This window comes from Puccinia triticina, chromosome 17A (genome assembly GCF_026914185.1).
Source record: "Puccinia triticina chromosome 17A, complete sequence".
Taxonomy (NCBI): Eukaryota; Fungi; Basidiomycota; class Pucciniomycetes; order Pucciniales; family Pucciniaceae; genus Puccinia; species Puccinia triticina.
In genome coordinates, this window is record NC_070574.1 from 2340312 (window position 1) to 2358235 (window position 17924).

Below are 17924 nucleotides of genomic sequence, written 5' to 3' on the forward strand. Positions count from 1 at the left end.
GTTCATGAGAGCTGCTCTTATACCACTGAGCTAAACACACAGTTGGTCTTACTGGTGATATTTGGATATTAGATCATATAGCTTGGCCCCTCAAATGGAGCTTGAAGCATATATTCCAACACACCCCCTTGCTTCATGCACCATGAACAAACTATGAATATTGCATATGCAAATCATGTATGTTTGTCATGCATCACAGATAATGATTAATGCATAACAATTAGGAAATTTAATATTGCATATGCGTATGGAAGCATGAATATCAAGTATTCACAGGGTTTAGCCAACTTTAATTCAATTCACTGAGAGCATCCGTACTGATAATATGTTGAAATTACTCAGGTGAAAAGAATTAAAGTCGGCTAAACCCTGTGAATACTTGATATTCATGCTTCCATATGCATATGCAATATTCAATTTCCTAATTGTTATGCATTAATCATTATCTGTGATGCATGACAAACATACATGATTTGCATATGCAATATTCATAGTTTGTTCATGGTGCATGAAGCAAGGGGGTGTGTTGGAATATATGCTTCAAGCTCCATTTGAGGGGCCAAGCTATATGATCTAATATCCAAATATCACCAGTAAGACCAACTGTGTGTTTAGCTCAGTGGTATAAGAGCAGCTCTCATAAACGTAGAAGGTTGTGGGTTCAAATCCCACAACACACAATTCTTTTCACCTGAGTAATTTCAACACATTAAGAATAAGAACACAGATAATCTCCCAATAATTCTTGCACGTCCGTAGTTGTAAGTACAATGATCAGTGAAATCCCCAATAATTCGTGGGATAAAGATAATAGCATGATCAAAAGAGAGGAGAAAACCCTGAGACAACTCCGTCCTTCCCTCCACGCATGTCACCATTTCCACCCGATCCTGCACACCTGACACTTTCTCGCACTAGTCCTCTACTCCTTATAGGAGGATCCTCAAAAGTCAACTTGAATCACCTGGAAAAGTGATAAGGACAGCTGTGCCAGACCAACTGGGGCTACAGCCTCCGCGCGCACCAAGGAGACGGTGGGGGGACACAGAATAGCAATACTAATCTGCTCTGATTTTTAGACTGAGTCTAGGATTAACAGAGTAACCTGTGATCTTGAGCAGAGTTGAAGTGAAAGCAAGAAAGAGGAGCAATCAAGAGACACAGAGAATCACTCTGGATAATCAAGGTTCAAAGGAAGAGTATACTTACTGTCAATAACCTAGGCGCCTGTGACGGTAGGTGTACTGGGAGCGTGGTATCCTCTTGTAGGGTGATCCTGGGTTATCTCCGGCGTGGTTCTGGGTGGTCTGAAGTCTTTAGATCCTCCTCAGGCAAGGGGGATCCTGACTTCGAAAATTTTCACAGTTTGCTTATGTAATTACATATGTACATGTGGTTTGGCGCGCCTGGTAGCGCTGACACGTCACAACTGCGCATGCGTGCCACAACTCAAGAACTCAGGGAAGGAGTAGAGTTACAAAGAATCTGTAAGTTGTAACTAGGGTTAAAATTGCATGAGGAAACAGAATATGAAGTCAAAACAAAGATATCTCTTAAGATGGAAAAGATATAAAGCAATTCATATGTAAAAGTAGATGAAAAGGCAGACTTTCGGTCAGCTGTGATGACTCTAAGGCTGACACCGGTTCCACCCGCTGGTGGAACCCGCTCTGGCTGTCATGGCTCACCCGCTGACGCGCCGCTGCTACCAGTCCACGTGTGTAGTCCCACCGCAGTCCAGCCCTGTCTTTTCCGCTCCAATCCAAATACCCAATCCGAAATCCGCAATCCGCAATCCGCAATCCATGCATTCCAATCCGCGCGTGACTTTCCGTAAGCTTTCCTAGCATGCTTTCCTGACCTCATCCTCAGTGCTTATGTCACCGGAATGCACTCTGCCTGAGCGGCTTTGTGCATTCCCCGCCCGCGCTATCCCCGCAGGGACATTCTACAGCGCTTGCCTATATAAATCACCACACCGGTCATCCAGAGATGTGAGTCACCTCAATGACCGGCCCTTTGCCGGTCATGGAGAGGAGATGTGAGTCCTGATGACCGGTACAGACCAGTCATTGAGCGGAGATGTGAGTCCCCTCAATGACCGGTCCAGATCGGTCATAGACATAACTGTACTGCATATGTACTGACGGCTGAGTCCCCTCTCCACCCTTGAGCTGACCTGTAACCACTCGACAAGTGTGTACAGGCCAGCATTGTGTCTGCCCAGGCGCAGGGCCCTGGCAACCAAAGTTGAGGTGCTCAGGGTGCAAAGCATAAGGACCCAGGTCTTGTGCAGCTGGGTCGGATACTTAAAGGGTGTGAGGGAAGCTGTTTGTCCCCCCAGGGGATCTGGTTTCGCCCCACCCCCTCCCTGGAGCCCACTAATCACTTGATTAGGGCCTCCTTGATTACATTTTTGACCAACCTTTTTTTGCCTGTTGCTCTGGCACGGGCTGGAGGGTCAATCCAAGGTGCCCTCTGGGGTGTTTGGGGATTAATTTAAACTTTTATCGGATTTTTGCTAATGAGCAGAGGCAAAAACTTTGATCTTGCCTTCTGTGTTTCTGTGATTTTAATAAACTTGGATTAAATTCCACTATCCGCTAATTTAGCAGATAGCGCAGCGGATTTCCGCTTCTGCTGCGCTATTGCTAATTGCCCTGGGTGGGTAGCGCCGCCGTCAACCGCTGCGCGTAGCAAGTAGCACAGCGGTTTTTTCAACAGCTTCCGCTACATGCCCCTGGGACGTAGCGGTGTGACCACTGTGCTGCGCTATATGACAGCTTTTTTTAGCGCAGCGCAGCGTTTACAACGTTGCCCACGCACACCACATGCCTCCACTCCCACATTGTCATCTGTGCCTCCACTGCTCGCCGTAGACAGCCTTCAAACTCCTGATCATCCATCATCCACGCCCCTGTCTAGCCTCCGGTGTTGGGATCCCACACACCGCCTCCACCCCAGCTACATCCGCTGACATAGCCCGCTTCAGCTGCCATGGCTTCCCCAACTCACTGCGCCACTCTAGATGGTCCGCGCTGGACTGCCTGGACTCAGAAAGCCTGCTCCGCTGTCTTTGACCACACGCTTCGTGCCCGGCTTGTCAGCCGGGCTATCATTCCAGAAGCCAGCAGACGTAATATGTAAAACAAACTTAGGCCTTGTTTGGCTGCCGCGTTATACGTCATAAATTGTTGAATTTATGACGCCGCAACCCAAAGTTTGCCCCCCGTTGCCACCAAAACTTTGAAACCCCCGGGGTTTGCGCCTCATAAATTTGACCATTCATGACGTATAACCCGGCAGCCAAACGGGGCCTTACCTGCGGAAGCGCAGCTAAGAGATAAAAATGTTAAACAACAAAGACACCCGCAACGCGCGCGCGGATAAGTAGATAATACACATGTAAAAAAGTATATACAAAAATAGATAGAAAATATAAAAATATTATAAAAACATCTTAGAGAGCACTCCTTGAAAACAGAGGCTCTAACACTGAAACATGAAGAGTACGCTTTCCGCTGAGGAAAGCGTATCAACTACAATTGTATGAAAAGAACCCTCCTCTCACGACCCGCAACCAGTCGCAAAAGCAACAGCCGCGGAAAAATAGCGGTGCCGTCTCTGCAACTATAATAGCTAGGAGACTAGACTGCTGAGAGGCTATACTCCTGAATTTTGTACTAAAAATATTATTATGAAACTAGAATACCTCGCGACTCTTATCAAGAAGTATAGGGTCGCGAGGGGAAAGCATTGGGAGCACCAAGGTTCTAAGAACTAGAACCTTCCTACGAGACTGGTACCTCGCGACCCTCCACTCGAGAGCAGATAATTGCAGAAGTACTGTTTCCTGTAGGAAGGATAGACCGCCTCCTACAAGAGTTTCGTCTCCACGGGACCCGTAGCCAAGAGCTACGGGTCAGAAGAGCTTCTTTCTCTGTACCAGGGCTGTATCCTCCAAAAAGAAGTATTGGAAGGCCAGCCCGGAGACTAGAGAGCCGAAGCTGCAGTCTCCGAAAGGCTTCAAAGGGCAGGCCTCTGAGGGACTAGAAATCCCCAGAATCATCAACCACTTTAACCGCCCAGCAGTGCACTACTTCGCCAAACATATTTTGTTGATTAGTTTGCTCTCAGCTTGTGTTAGATTTTTTTGGATTCATTGCTTGTCGCTGGACTCCTGCTCCAACAGTAAGTCCAGCTCATTTCTCTTTATCATCTCAGGTGTAATCCCCATCAACTATATACTTGGGAACCTGTCAAAAAACCCCCGCTTGTTGGACCAGGATACACTACCCCTGCTAGTCAGGCCCTGTAAGAACCGCCCCGGAGGGCACCATAACCATTCCGCTGCTCTTGCAGCCCCTCCGTTACATCCCATTAGGAATATAAATCTTTAACACCATCATACTACCGCGTCTACAGACGCACTCACTTGCCGCAGTCACTCGTGTAGCTAGAGGACTTCATGTCTTGGCATCACCAAGCCTGACACGGCTTGTGCGCTCTGCCTCCGCCGCCCCAGTTGCCTGCGGAACCCTTGTGCCCCGCAGCAGCCGCGCGCCCAAACCTTCTGGTCACTTTGGTGCCCCGCGCCAAACTTAACCACCACACTGGTCATTGAGAGGGTGTAGAAAACTTTTTGATTACCGGCCAAATGGTCATCAAGAGGGTGTAGAACCCTTCTCAATGACCGGTCAACCGGTCATCAAGAGGGTATAAGGTCTCTCTTGACAACCGGTCAACCAGACGTTGAGAGAGTGTAGAACCCTTCTCAATAACCGGTTGACCAGTGTGATGAACATAAGAGGTCCCTACTTAGAAGTGACAGGACCCCGCCGCTCCAAGATGATTCCCAGGTAAAGTCAGGTGATCTGGAGAAATATGCACCACTCCGCAAGTAGGTATAGGGCGCAAAAATTGTAGAGCAAAGTAAAAGTAATGTATAGAAATAGCCGCAAAACACGTATAAAGCCGCAGTAAAACAGTAAAAATCCGCCAAGAAGCACACAAAAGAAAAAATCCGCCAGCCAAAACAACTCCAACTCAGTAAGTAAAATCTCCGCCGTAAAGAATCCGTACCGGAGTAATAACAAGAATGAATAAAAACTGTAAAAGTTATATGGATGATGAGGGGAGAAAATCTCCCTCCCCCCTCTGTAGAAAAGGAAAACAACATGAGAGAAAGAAAAAACATCCTCCTCTGCACGCCATCCGCCAAGCCACGCACATCATCCGCCCATTCCGCTCTCACGCGGTTCTTCTGTCAACTTCTCTGCATGTCATCACCCACTTTTGGACTCCTCTTGCCCATGTCTATCCTTCAATGCCAGGATATCACATGCCGCCTCCACCCCGGCTACACCCGCTGAAGTAGCCCTCATTGGCTGCCACGGCTTCTCCGGGTCACAGTACTAGCCAGTCCGCGCCGGCCTGCTCAAGTTGATTCCAGCTCCGCCACCGCCGTGCCATGTACATAACCCCGCACACCACCTCATAGACATCATTGGCGCTGTGCCGCTCCGCACCAGCCTTGCGGAATCTGCAGTCCGCAACCTCTGCAAAACCATGCAGTCAATTTGGGTCCCCAACCTGGATTTACCACCACACTGGTCATCAAGAAAGACCTTATACCATCTTGATGACTGGTCAAATGTTCATTGAGAGAGTGTAGAACCCTTCTCAATGACTGGCCAACTGGTCATCAAGAAGGTGTAGAGCCCCCCTCAATGACCAGTCAAACGGTCATCAAGAGGGTGTAGAACCCTTCTTGATGACCGGTCAACCGGTCATTGAGGCGGTGTAGAGCCCCCCTTGATGACCAGTCAACTGGTCATCAAGTCTCAAGAGGGTATAAGATCCCTCTTGATAACCAGTCAACCGGACATCAAGAGGGTGTACTTCTTGAAGACAGGCCAACCGGGCATGGAGAAGGTGTAGAGCCCCCCTCAATGACTGTCCAACTGTTCATTGAGAGGGTACAAGGTCCCTCTTGATGACCGGTCATCCGGTCATTGAGGAGATGTACAGCCCCTCTCAGGCTCTCTATGACTGGTCAACCAGTCCAGCTAGTTATATACTGGCCAATCCCATCTATGTATGGCCTGTTCACCCCCACCTGGCAACCTATGTACTGTAGGACTGCACCAGAGTGGAGCGACTGATGTCCGCTGCGCATTTGCCTTAGGGCTCAGTCTGGTGCATTGTGCACTGGAATTTAGCTGAAAAACTTCCAAATGTTCCAGGGTATACACCAGGGGAGATATGTTCCCACTCCCCAGGGAGTGCCAGAGCTGAATTTTATGTGAGTTTTGATGGGATGTGAGCCTGATGTGGATTAGTAACTCATCCCCAAAATAGTAAATTGGATGGAGAAGTTAGTGAAAAGTCAGTCACAATTGATTTGGAAGTCAACACAATGTTTTGTAGAATTCTTTTGTTTTCTAGGTACAACTGTAGGAAAAAATATGATGAAATGATATTTCACCAAAGTCCAACTCATCAATTGCTCCTGTCTACTGATTTTTAAGGATAGCAAAGCAAAATTCCCATTCTCAAAAGTAATTCCTCCAAAAAAATGGGTTTCTTGTAATTCACATTATATGCCCTGATGTACAAAATTAAACTAAAAGTCGACTTGGTATTATTGGGTTTAGATTTTTGGAATGTGGTAATGTTGCAGTCATTGAAATTGAAACCCATTTTCTTGGAAATGCGGGAATTAATTTGAATTTGGCTGATAAAAATGACAAAAAACTGTTTTAATAGGGTGAAAGTCTGAGTTAAGTCAAGGTTGGATTGCGGGCCAATTCACTTTGGCCATATATCCTGTCCTCCTCACAAACATGATCTAGTGAATTTTGTATTTTTTTGCTTTTCAAAATTCACATGTGCACATGCAAGTTAACCTTTTTGCACTTTGCTAATAGTCACCCTGATGTACGCGCGTACATTGAGGTGGAAATATCACAGGATGGGCCTTTCACAGCCACATGAAAAGTAAAAAATTTGTTTTGAGACACCAATTGTCCCCCTGATGATTGCAAGTACATGAGGGGGAAAAAATCACAGGCTGGGCCTTTCACATCTCCATGGAAAGGACACACTGGTCATGGAGCCAAGAAAGGACTATATTCTGGATGAGTTCTGGATGAATTATAGATGAGTTCTGGATAATTTTTTGGCAAGTTATGGTTTATTTCAGGATGATTTCCAGCTGATTTCCACGCTGACTTCCAGTCTTGTTCATACCTATTCACTATTGCTTTACCAAAGGCCTCCAGCACAGTTATGGAAAAAATTTACGGTAAGGCACTCCCTGGGGAGTGGGAACATATCTCCCCTGGTGATACCACCCTGGAATTCATTTGTCTGAGCCTGGTATCAACTGGGAATGAACTTGAGTATCCTGCATGTCAACTGACAGCAGTTTCTTGGTTTTTTTCATAGTGGTGAATAAACAAATCACACAATCAAAGGTTGATTCAGATGTTGAATAAACCATGTTACCTATGTATAAAATTGTTGCAAGCCCTGCCCTCTTCTTTTAGAAAACTGAATGGGGGATTTTGTGCCCCTTCACTTGCAAAGCTACGAAAAAACAGCAAATCACAACACCCATGCAACAAAGCAATGCTCGTTCAAGGAAGGAAAGAGGCATGGTAAGCAATTGGCCACACATGTTTCTTTTGCTGCTTGATAAGGAGTGACAATCCAGTCACTATATCTCTCTCATATGTCATTCGCTGAAAAATAAAGAACTGACTGGATAGGCTATGATTCAAGCAACCATATAGTACTACTTTTGAAAAGCTTGAGCACAATTCTTTTATGAAAAAAAAGAAAATTGCGAAGCAGGGAGAGAACTATGTAGAGGATGGGAGGGATGTTATTTTTTATCTTTAGCGAGGGTTGAGGAGACCAATACCTTTCTTAGCGTCCCAAGGAAAGATTTCAGAGTTAAGGTTAACGAGGGAGTGAGCAGAGAATTGGGAAGGTTGTGAAGGAGGAGTGGATAAGACAGGATGGTTAGATGGACGAAGGGGATTGAAGGAGGGGTGAAGGATGACGGGGTCGAAAAGGTCGCATTCGTAGCAATTTAGGGGGGCCATGAGGGCCTCTTCGAGTGCGGGGAAGGTGTAATAATGATCGACGGAAGGGTCGACCAGGACGGGGTCAACGGGGCCATAAAAGAGGGAGTCGACTCGCCGGGAGTCGTAGTCGTCGTCGGAGCGGATTCGCAGGAAGGGCCCGTTGAGCCGGGGAGGCGAGCTGCGCTCAGAACCATTCATCCCGGCCCGGCTCGGCTTCGGGGTCGTCAACGTGCCCCCCGCTGACGAGCTTCCTTGGGACGCTGGTCCTGTCATCCCCCGGCCCGTCTTCATTAGTAGCGACGGAAACGGTACTGGGTTCACCGGGTTCTTGAGGTAGGCTTTGATCAGTAAGTTGGAGTTGAACGTCGCATCCCTACGAGTCCGTTTCGAGTGTCGAGAAGCTGGCCGAGTTGCATCGAGACCTACTGATTGTGCCCTGGGAATCACTGGCTGAGATTGATGCTTGCTGGACTTTGAATTTTCCCGGTTAATTTTTTGGAGATGTCAGATTTCAAGTGTCAGCATCTGAGTGCCAATCAATCAAATCATCTTTAGGTCGCTTTTTTGGAGATGATGTGGATGCAAACCTTGAGCTTTTGTCGATCATCACTCGCACGAGTATTACTGAGCGAACTAAGAATCGTGGTGGGGCAAGAAAAATCACAAGAAGAACGAGTTGACATAAGTACCTGAATGCATTTATGTATAAGGCTGGATAGATGAGAGGTTTATCACCTTGATCCCTGGCGATCGGTTGGAAGTAGGGCCGGTGTGTGCTGCTTTAGTAGTACCAAAATAAAAATCGGCCGATGGCTTTTGGAACAAGCGCAGCTTGAGAGAGGTGAACACTTACTAGGGTTTGTCGGATAGGAGCATCTGTTGGTAATTGCTGTGGGATTGAACGAAATGAGGTCGAAGCAAAGCAAAGCAGAAAATGAACCAAAAAGCTTTGAGCTACTCACTGGAACTTGAAGTGATTCTCGGTGCCGAAGGGTTATGGCTGAGCCTAGTCGGCTCCGATCGCTCCTCATCTTTCTTCGAAGGTTTCGTGGGTATGCTTCCACTTCAACGCATCACCAGATATCTCATGCGGGATATCCGGTAGTGAATCCGGGATATCCGCTATGGACACGCGGACCACATCAGATAGCTGAGATCTGAGGGTTCCAAATCTGAGGATATGGGCGGATATCCGGATAGATGCAGATATCTCTGGTTCACACCAAAGCACTCCTTGGATGAAGTAGATGAAAAGAGGTGATTACCAAAAGCAGCAATGGGAAGTTACATATACAATATCCAGAGGGATTTTTGTAACATAACTTCCTCCTGTTACCAGATAACACATTATTGTTATCTGGTAAAATGGAAGACTTCCTGTCACTTTTGAACAGATCTGGAATTTCAGATTTTGCAGGGAAATCTGAAATCGGGAACTCTGGATCACTTCAGGGATCTTCAAGGACCTAGATTTCCCTGCAAAATCTGAAATCTGGCTGGTCAGATCTGACTTTCCAGATTGACAGGAAGTCCTTGAATGTGTCTGTGCACATTTGGATAGAGGGCTTTTCCCAATGTTGTGGCCTGTGGGCTACGCACTCTGAGCCTTGCCGCAGTTGTGGTATCTACTCCTTCCCGGATACCAATCCGGGAAGGGGAGGGTGTGAATCCATCCACTTGGTCACTTGGTCACAACAGGTCATGAGCCCCTGACACTTATTCCTCTGCCTTGCTTATCACACCTCCAGTGGACCACTAATAATCATAGTTCATTAGTTGTCAGACTAACTACAAATATTTTTTCTCTATCTCTCCTCTCTGACCTCTCTGAATTCTCCCAGCGGCCACCATTCTTAAAAAGCTTGCTTGTCCAATATTCCAATCCTATATTGGAAGGTCACATACCCATCTCAAGATGTGTCACAGCCAAACCTTGGTTGTTCTGGATATTCATCAACACTCCGGCAGGAATCTCCCTTGTGTTGTGAAATCCAAATCTTGCTCTTCTGTGGTGACCAATGAACACAGTGACTTTTAGAAGGTAGCTAGGGTAGTATCTACACTTGCACCAGGGGAGATTTTGACGCACTCTCCATAGAGTGCCATACTGTACCCTTTTTCTGTAACTGTGCTGGATGCCTTTGATGAAAGTAGTGTAAGAATTAATGAAAAATTCTGGAACTAATCCACAAATGATCTGAAACTGATCCTGGATTCATGCATAAACCATCCAGAAGTCATGCAGAAGTCAACTGGAAAACAACTGGAACACGGTTGAGACCACTAAGACACAATGGCCACAATCAAACCAGAATTCAATTTGAACTGTTTATTGATTGAGATGACTGCTTGGGGTTCAATTCACATTATTTACATGCTCATGAAGGTGGTCAGTTTTTTCACTTTGATAATGTCACCCTCATGTGCCCACATACAAGGATGTTAATTGCAGGTTAGGCCTCCCGCACATCAACAACAAGTACACCCCTGTTAGAATGATGTGAAAAATCCATCTGAATTGGTATATTTCCCTAAAAAAGGCAGGTATCATCTAGAATCAAGCCAAAAAAGGATGAAAATGAGTTGAAAATATGAGTCAAGTCAAGCTTGGAGGTGTGTACTGGTACCAAATTTCAGATAGACATCCTGGCTTAACAAATATAAGCTTAAAGGCGCCTTTGTCATATTGAATCTCAACTGGCAGCAGTTTCTTGAGTTTTTTTCACAGTGTTGGGGTGACAGGTCACCAGAGGGGCCTTTCACAGCTCCATGACAAGTACAAACTTGTCAGAAAGCCATTAAAGCCCCAGATAGTTACATCTATGTTTTTTGAGACCCCTTGCAGAAATTGATCAACAGAAATTTGCCATAAATGATTAATCATTCGGCATTGAGTAACTATCATTTCATTATAGGCTGTAATTGAGTTATCCTTAGAGAATGAAATGGTTCTATACAAAATTGCACAAGGTCCTCTGACAATTCCACATCATTTCTGACACACTTCCCATTGACTTCTGAAGAATTTATCAATAATTTCCTAATCCACATCTGACTCACATCAGAACCAGAACAACATAAAATTGGACTCTGGCACTCTCTGGAGAGTGTGTCAAATCCACCCCTGGTGACTCTGGGATTTTTTCAAGAAAGATTTTGTAGGTCATCTCTTCTGCAATAGGGGGTTTCAAACATGGTGCAGGTACCAGTTCAGGAACCCCAATTCAGGAAAACAAAGTTCCTGCAAAATGAATTTTCAAATTATTTCTGTATGTTTTTTGGGTAAAATTGGGTGGGTGTGCTGCAGGTGCCCTGATTTTGTGAATTGGGGGTTCCTGAAACAGGACCTGCGCCATGTTTTAAACCCCCTAATAACCAGTTGGCCATTAAGGTGTCCACAGATGATGCATCAAACAACAGAATAAGGCATACTGGCCATGATTTCCACATAAACAAGTCACTTTTCCAGAAGAAGACAGCACTTGAGTGGGTCAGCACAAAAGACCAACTAGCTGGCATCTTCATGAAGTGCATGCCCCCCAAGATTTTTACAGCCCTGAGAGAACAAATGATGTCCGGCTGATCCTACCACTATTATGGGATCTCATTTTTTCCTACAGCAGGGCTCAAACTTTGCCATGCTTTGTATTTTCTGTGACTCTCCGTTGTTAACTTGTTTCTTTCTCTGATTGTTTTCCTCACTTGTACATTTGCATACCGGATCTGCAGCAAGAGAGGGGGGGGGGGGGTGTTGTAGCCTGCGGGCTACACACTCTGAGCCTTGCCGCAGTTGTGGGATCTTCTTCTTCCAGAAAGGGGAGGGCGTGAATCCATCTACTTTGTCACTCAATCACAACACTCAATTCCACAAAAAATACCCGTTATAACACCAGTAACGTGCTAACCGCGGTATCTGGCGTGAAAACGCTGGAAAATTGGCAAAAACCCCCGTTATCCCTAACTTAGCTAATTCCCTCCTTGGGGGAGCAAAGCAACCTCCAAAGGAGGGACTTGCGCGCTATGTCAACCCCGCAGCAGTAGAGAATTAGGCATTTTGGCGGGGAATTTCTTAAAACCAATCTGCCGCATGAGTTTCTGAACCTTCTTTTCTCTACCTTACATTTCTGGGATGGCTTAAGCTGTCCCCTTCTTTCTACTATAGTTTCTCATCCTGAATTCCTCTGGTTGAGCTGCAATCATAGTTGTAACATTATCAATTCCAGATTCTGTACAGTGCAAAATGTGGAATGCAAAATGAAGTGGAAAATTGTCAGTCACAAAAAAGGACTACATGGGGCACCCAAGGCCCCCATAAATTTGTAAAATATGTACAAAGAAACTCCATGATGTTGTGCACATTTTGCTCCCCCAAAATTTCATTACCTGGTGACAAATGGCGCGTCCAGAGAGGATTGAAAAACATCATTCTTCTAATTTTCTACTGCCACGGGGTCAACATAGCGCATAAGTCCCTCCTTTGGAGGGTCCCTGCGGGACGGCGTCCCTCCAATAGGGGGATTCACAATAGGATAAAAATAAAACTTTAGAGCCAATTTTAAGGCCTTTACAGACAATTTTTTAAAAAATGAAGAAGTTCCTCAAATTGCCAGGGGACACCTAATCCTGTACATCCTGCCATATTTTTGAAAAGTTGTTGATAAAGGCCTTAAAATTGACTCTCAAGTTTTATTTTTATCCTATTGTGAACCCCCCTAATAGAGGGACTTAGTGAAGTTAGCGTTATGCGCACGTTATCCCCCTAAGATTGCGGGGGATGGCATAACAGGTATAATAACTGAAAAAAATCACGCCTGGCAACAACGTTTGATAAAAGGCTCAGGCTTCCCCGTAGAAGAGAGTCATCATTCATAATGAGTCGTGGCGCTTCCAAGTGATCCCGGGCCGTACTTCAGTTCCATCATCATATTGTACATATCTTCATTCTGGACCATCCATTGTTGATTTCATCTGACATTGTATCTTCGATCGTTTGGCAGCCATAACGTTCGCGCTACGAGGTCTTACTTGCACAAGGCTCACCGACACCGTCGAGAACATGTGCATCTCCCAGGCAATCGTTCAAAGGCCATCAAGGTTGACTTCGCTGAATCCCGTCAGCCTTCGGACAGCAGTGACGACCAGGGAGGCGATTACGACGAGGACGATCACGTACGATCGTCGCTCGGAACCGTGTTCTTCATGCAACCACGGCCCACACCTACGCTCCAGGACATCCTCAGCAAATGGCAATCAGATCTACTGAAGCTCTTCCCGCTCAAGCCGGAAAGTGGAGCTGAATGACGTTGATAATGGTTTGCCGGAGACGGAAAATATGGTTGTAAGCGCCACGACCCATTATGAATGATGACTCTCTTTTACGGGGAAGCCTGAGCCTTTTATCAAAAGTTGTCAGTAGGCGTGCAGCTAAGATAGATTACCGGTTAACGATAACCGGTTAACGCGATAGCCTCCTCGCTAGCGCCCCCAGCTTCTTCACCGCTGAGCGCCACTTGCGTGATCCTGTAGCGACGTGACGAAAGGATGGCCAGGCTGAAACCGTAATTTGCCGGAGTGGCGTGATGCGCTTGGCCATGAAAGCTTTTTAGCTGAACTTGTCACACACACACATGCGCCCGATCGGCTGTACCGTGTTCTGGGTTAATCAACGCGACGATCGTCAGTAGCAAGATGACCTGACGAGTTGACGCCTCGCGCACGCTCACATCCATGACGCCTTTTCCAACATTTTTTGAGCAGCGCGCGTCAGCTTCAGGTCATGTCTCAGCTGATCAGCACGCCATCTGCTTATCGTCCAATCAAACCTGGAACCTGGCACATGCGTACATACATGACGCCTTTGAACATTCAGCTGGGCTAACCCAAACCCGTCATGCCAAGAAGCTAGGTGGAATTTTTGTGTCAGGTGCCTTGTACCCTCAGGCGATTAGAAGTTGGGGGCGCATCATTGCACCGCTGATTGGTTTTTTTCACTAATTTTCCCGGCGTAATAGTAACGAGGTACTTTAGGACATGTGACACACTTCTCCCAGCTTCATTTGTCTCTGAGAAGAAAGCAAATGTCCCCATATCTGATAAAATTGTCACCAACATCTGCGCCGAAGATATATCAGAAACCAACCAACCAACCATCAGGTATGTTATCCTCGCCACTCTGGTTGCTTGAATTAACATACAGCAGCAATGGCCACCGCATCGACCCCTGCGAAAACCCAACGCTACCGCGCCCTCGATGTCTGGAATGCTTTGAAGAAGCGGGATTTTGAATACGGCCTCAACCTGCTTATCACCGGCAAGTGGACCGTTGACGGCGTCGTCAAGGACGGCCTCAGCTTTCTCGACACTCAGGCTGGCAGCGAGCGATGCCAGGAGGCGGCTGCAATCGCCTTGTTCCTTCGTTGTATTGTCGTCGATTTCCTCAAAGAGGATGGTCTCGACAAAGAGTTCGATGATCTCGTCACCGATTACCGTGTGACATCACCAATCAGAAACCAACCAACCGACCATTGATATGTTGTCCTTGCCACTCTTATTGCTTGAGCTAACATACAGCATTAATGCCCGCCTCATCGACCCCTGCAACAACCCAACGCTACCGCGCCCTCGATGCCTGGAATGCTTTGAAGAAGCGGGATTTTGAATACGGCCTCAACCTGCTTGTCAGCGGCGAGTGGATCGTTGACGGCGTCGTCAAGGACGGCCTCAGCTTTCTCGATGCTCGGGTTGGCAGCGAGCGATGCCAGGAGACGGCTGCACTCGCCTTGTTCCTTCGTCGTATTGTCGTCGATTTCCTCAAAGAGGAAGGTCTCGACAAAGAGTTCGACGATCTCATCACCGATTACCGTGTGAAGCACGTTTCTGACAGGGACTGGACTGCAATTTTCAAGATCGAAGATGTCCGCCTCGAGAACGCGCCTCAGTATGACTTCATCAAGCAGGCCATCATCGACAAGATCGGCAGCAAATGGGCAACGTTCCTCGGATTGGCCCGCACGCTTACCTCGTTCAGCGTCCTGACCGACATGGAGGCGGGTATGCCTATCCGCTACCGTCGCAAGAACGACGTCTTGGTCGAAACCTCAAAGGAGCAACGCGATACCGGAATGGGTGAATATCACGATATCGAGTTTGCGATGCGCAAGGAATTCACCGCGCTCTCATTCGATCTTATCGAACACGTGGCCAGTACCGTTCTTGGCAAAAAGGCCTTACCGTTCGGCGAGGAGGCTCGTACTCTGCCTCACATTCTGGAACAGGCGCGTGAGATCTTCCACTTCTCCAGCGCCAACAAGATCAATCCGGGCCACAAGGAATACCCCATCACAATCGGCTCGTTCTCCGCGTCCACGATCATCCTGATTTACGCCTGCTACCACTACAGCATTCCTATCACGGAATGCATGCCCCGCCTCAAATACGACGGACCAATTCGCGCAGCTCATGACGAGCCTGCTGAGAAGACCGACTCCGAGGCGCTGGAAGCCCTCAGCCTGGATGATCGGGCCTCCGGCGCCCCTTGTTGAATTATATGCATATTCGAATTATGAATATGAAGCTTTCAAATCAATTCTCACTCGCATCTTGAATATCATCGAGTTAAACCTAACCTATCCGAAAATTCCCCCACATACAAAACCGACTCGACCCGCACCAACTGCTAGTCTTTTCTTCACGCGTTTACATCACAAAGACCCGTGAAGAAGAGACTAGTAAGTAAAATCACCTTCAACCTCAACAGCAACAACAAAAAACTAACAACTCTTTCTATCCTCTTTGTTTTCTCTTTTCCCTTTATCATTTTTCCTATACGTAGATCAATTATCTCTTGTGCGCGTCCTTCACCCGAATCTATCATCCAAATCAAATCAAAAATCATCATAAAATATCCCTGCGCTATCGCAGGTAGGCTCTTTTTCTATCTTATATGATTCATCCTTTTCTTTTCGTCATCACTCAATTCTAACTGTTTTATTCTATATTTTTCATGTCATCGTATCTTAGGTGTGTGTGTTTGAGAGTCGTCGTTGTCGTCCGAGTCGTTGTTCATCAAGGATATTATCTTCATCATAAAGGTTCGCTAGTTTATACATTTTATTGTTTTTCATTTCTCATTCATCTATATTATCAATAATAAAAAAAAAAAACACGCGTTTACATCACAAAGACCCGTGAAGAAGAGACTAATCAATTATCTCTTGTGCGCGTCCTTCACCCGAATCCATCATCCAAATCGAATCAAAAATCATCATAAAATATCCCTGCGCTATCGCAGGTGTGTGTGTTTGAGAGTCGTCGTTGTCGTCCGAGTCGTTGTTCATCAAGGATATTATCTTCATCATAAAGGTGTGTGTGTTTGAGAGTCGTCGTTGTCGTCCGAGTCGTTGTTCATCAAGGATATTATCTTCATCATAAAGATCGTCTGGTCGAATTCACCCAGAATTTACACCCCTGCCTCTACCACTTACAAGGTTACGGCACCGCCCGTCCTCACGTATGTCAAGAGCGAAGCAAACGGCGGATGCTACCGGTTGGTCAAACCCGAGGAATACGGAATTGAGAATGAACCATCTTGGAAGCTCGGCGGCTTTAGCATGTACAACATGCTGCAGACAGGCTCCCTCCTGTCATCATCTGATGACAGCGAATACGTCGCCACCTTGGAGAAGAACGACGTCACCCACCGCCTCACGATCTTTGGCTTTTTCCACAACGAATATCCAGCGGCCACCGAGAATGGAGGTATCGATCTCGTTACATTGATCAACAAGGTATGCGGAGCGGGCGCCAGCGTTGTGAACGTGACCCTGGAGAGCATCGAAGGTGGTTTGAAGCTGGACGTCAATGATCAAACCGAAACGATCAGTTTCCTATCGCTTGCCGCTGCATGCAGCAGCCTAGCCAGACAGCACAATCTCCACGACACGTTCCTTGCGCATCAGCGCGACCCGGCCATCAGCAGCGCGTATCGGATGCAGAACAAATCCATTCCCTACACCTACAACCACATTGAGATCTCGACCTCCGCGCATGAAGAGAGGAAATGGGGCAAGCTTCTGGAAAAGGTTCAGTCGACTGAGGAGCCGCTGTATGCCAACCTCTTCACAGCCGGCAACGCAGCATACAGCATCCGCGACCAGACGGAGGCCGATGCCTTGATGCGGGTCAACAATGTCAATCAGAAGATCAAGAGGTTGCTCGCCGCCCATCCCAACCACGCGGTCTACCTGACTGATGAACATCGCGCTAAATGGGAGGCATCCACATTCGCCGGGCAGAAGGGCGGCAAGAAGCAGAAGAAGGGCGGGAACGCTTCCAGGGCTCAAGGAAGTGATATTGAGGTTTTGTCCATAGTTATGTCATACTAGACAATACATCCTCTCCTCAAATCCTCCTGGCTTAGAGCATCTCCACCGCGGTCCCTATGCAACCAAATAGGGACCGCGGGTCCCAAAACCACAGCCACCGCAGTCCCTATGTGGGGCCCTGAAATACACCACCGGGCAACTGGGACGGGACATTGGCCCAACGTGTGCTTCGATGGTTGGGCTAACCAAACAGCAGCCCTGGCTCCGGAGCAACCCCTCCAAAGGAGGGACTTCAGTCTAAAACCGGAGCGTTACAGTCGGCCAGTTTTGGTGTAGCCAACTTTTGGACGGCTGCACCTCCTGTACATCCATCTCACCAGAGGTAAAAAGTTGGGTTGGAGATAGAGGAAGATGGTGTGGTCCTCCTCATCCACTTTTCAAAAGAAAATGTTGAAAATTGGACCAGAAGGAATTTTTGCAAGATCACAAAAATCTGAAAATCTGACTC

At 46.9% G+C, this 17924-nt stretch overlaps 4 protein-coding genes across 4 annotated transcripts; 2 read left to right on the forward strand and 2 right to left on the reverse strand.

The window, feature by feature from the left end:
- Window positions 1–7901: 7901 nt before the first annotated feature.
- On the reverse strand, window positions 7902–9124 carry PtA15_17A195 (uncharacterized protein; the record flags this gene model as incomplete). Its single annotated transcript, XM_053164285.1, has 5 exons — window positions 7902–8564; window positions 8681–8726; window positions 8829–8872; window positions 8947–8982; window positions 9056–9124. 5 exons carry the CDS (start codon window positions 9122–9124, stop codon window positions 7902–7904), a joined length of 858 nt encoding a protein of 285 aa, XP_053028268.1.
- Window positions 9125–12964: 3840 nt separating this feature from the next.
- On the forward strand, window positions 12965–13394 carry PtA15_17A196 (uncharacterized protein; the record flags this gene model as incomplete). The annotated part of the gene is made up of 2 exons (XM_053164286.1): window positions 12965–12984; window positions 13091–13394. The coding sequence occupies 2 exons, from the start codon at window positions 12965–12967 to the stop codon at window positions 13392–13394; spliced, it is 324 nt and encodes a 107-aa protein (XP_053028269.1).
- A 140-nt stretch (window positions 13395–13534) lies between these two features.
- Window positions 13535–13822, reverse strand: PtA15_17A197 (uncharacterized protein; the record flags this gene model as incomplete). Its single annotated transcript, XM_053164287.1, has 2 exons — window positions 13535–13677; window positions 13741–13822. 2 exons carry the CDS (start codon window positions 13820–13822, stop codon window positions 13535–13537), a joined length of 225 nt encoding a protein of 74 aa, XP_053028270.1.
- A 472-nt stretch (window positions 13823–14294) lies between these two features.
- On the forward strand, window positions 14295–17476 carry PtA15_17A198 (uncharacterized protein; the record flags this gene model as incomplete). Its single annotated transcript, XM_053164288.1, has 3 exons — window positions 14295–14580; window positions 14664–15613; window positions 16580–17476. The coding sequence occupies 3 exons, from the start codon at window positions 14295–14297 to the stop codon at window positions 17474–17476; spliced, it is 2133 nt and encodes a 710-aa protein (XP_053028271.1).
- Between the last annotated feature and the right edge of the window lie 448 nt (window positions 17477–17924).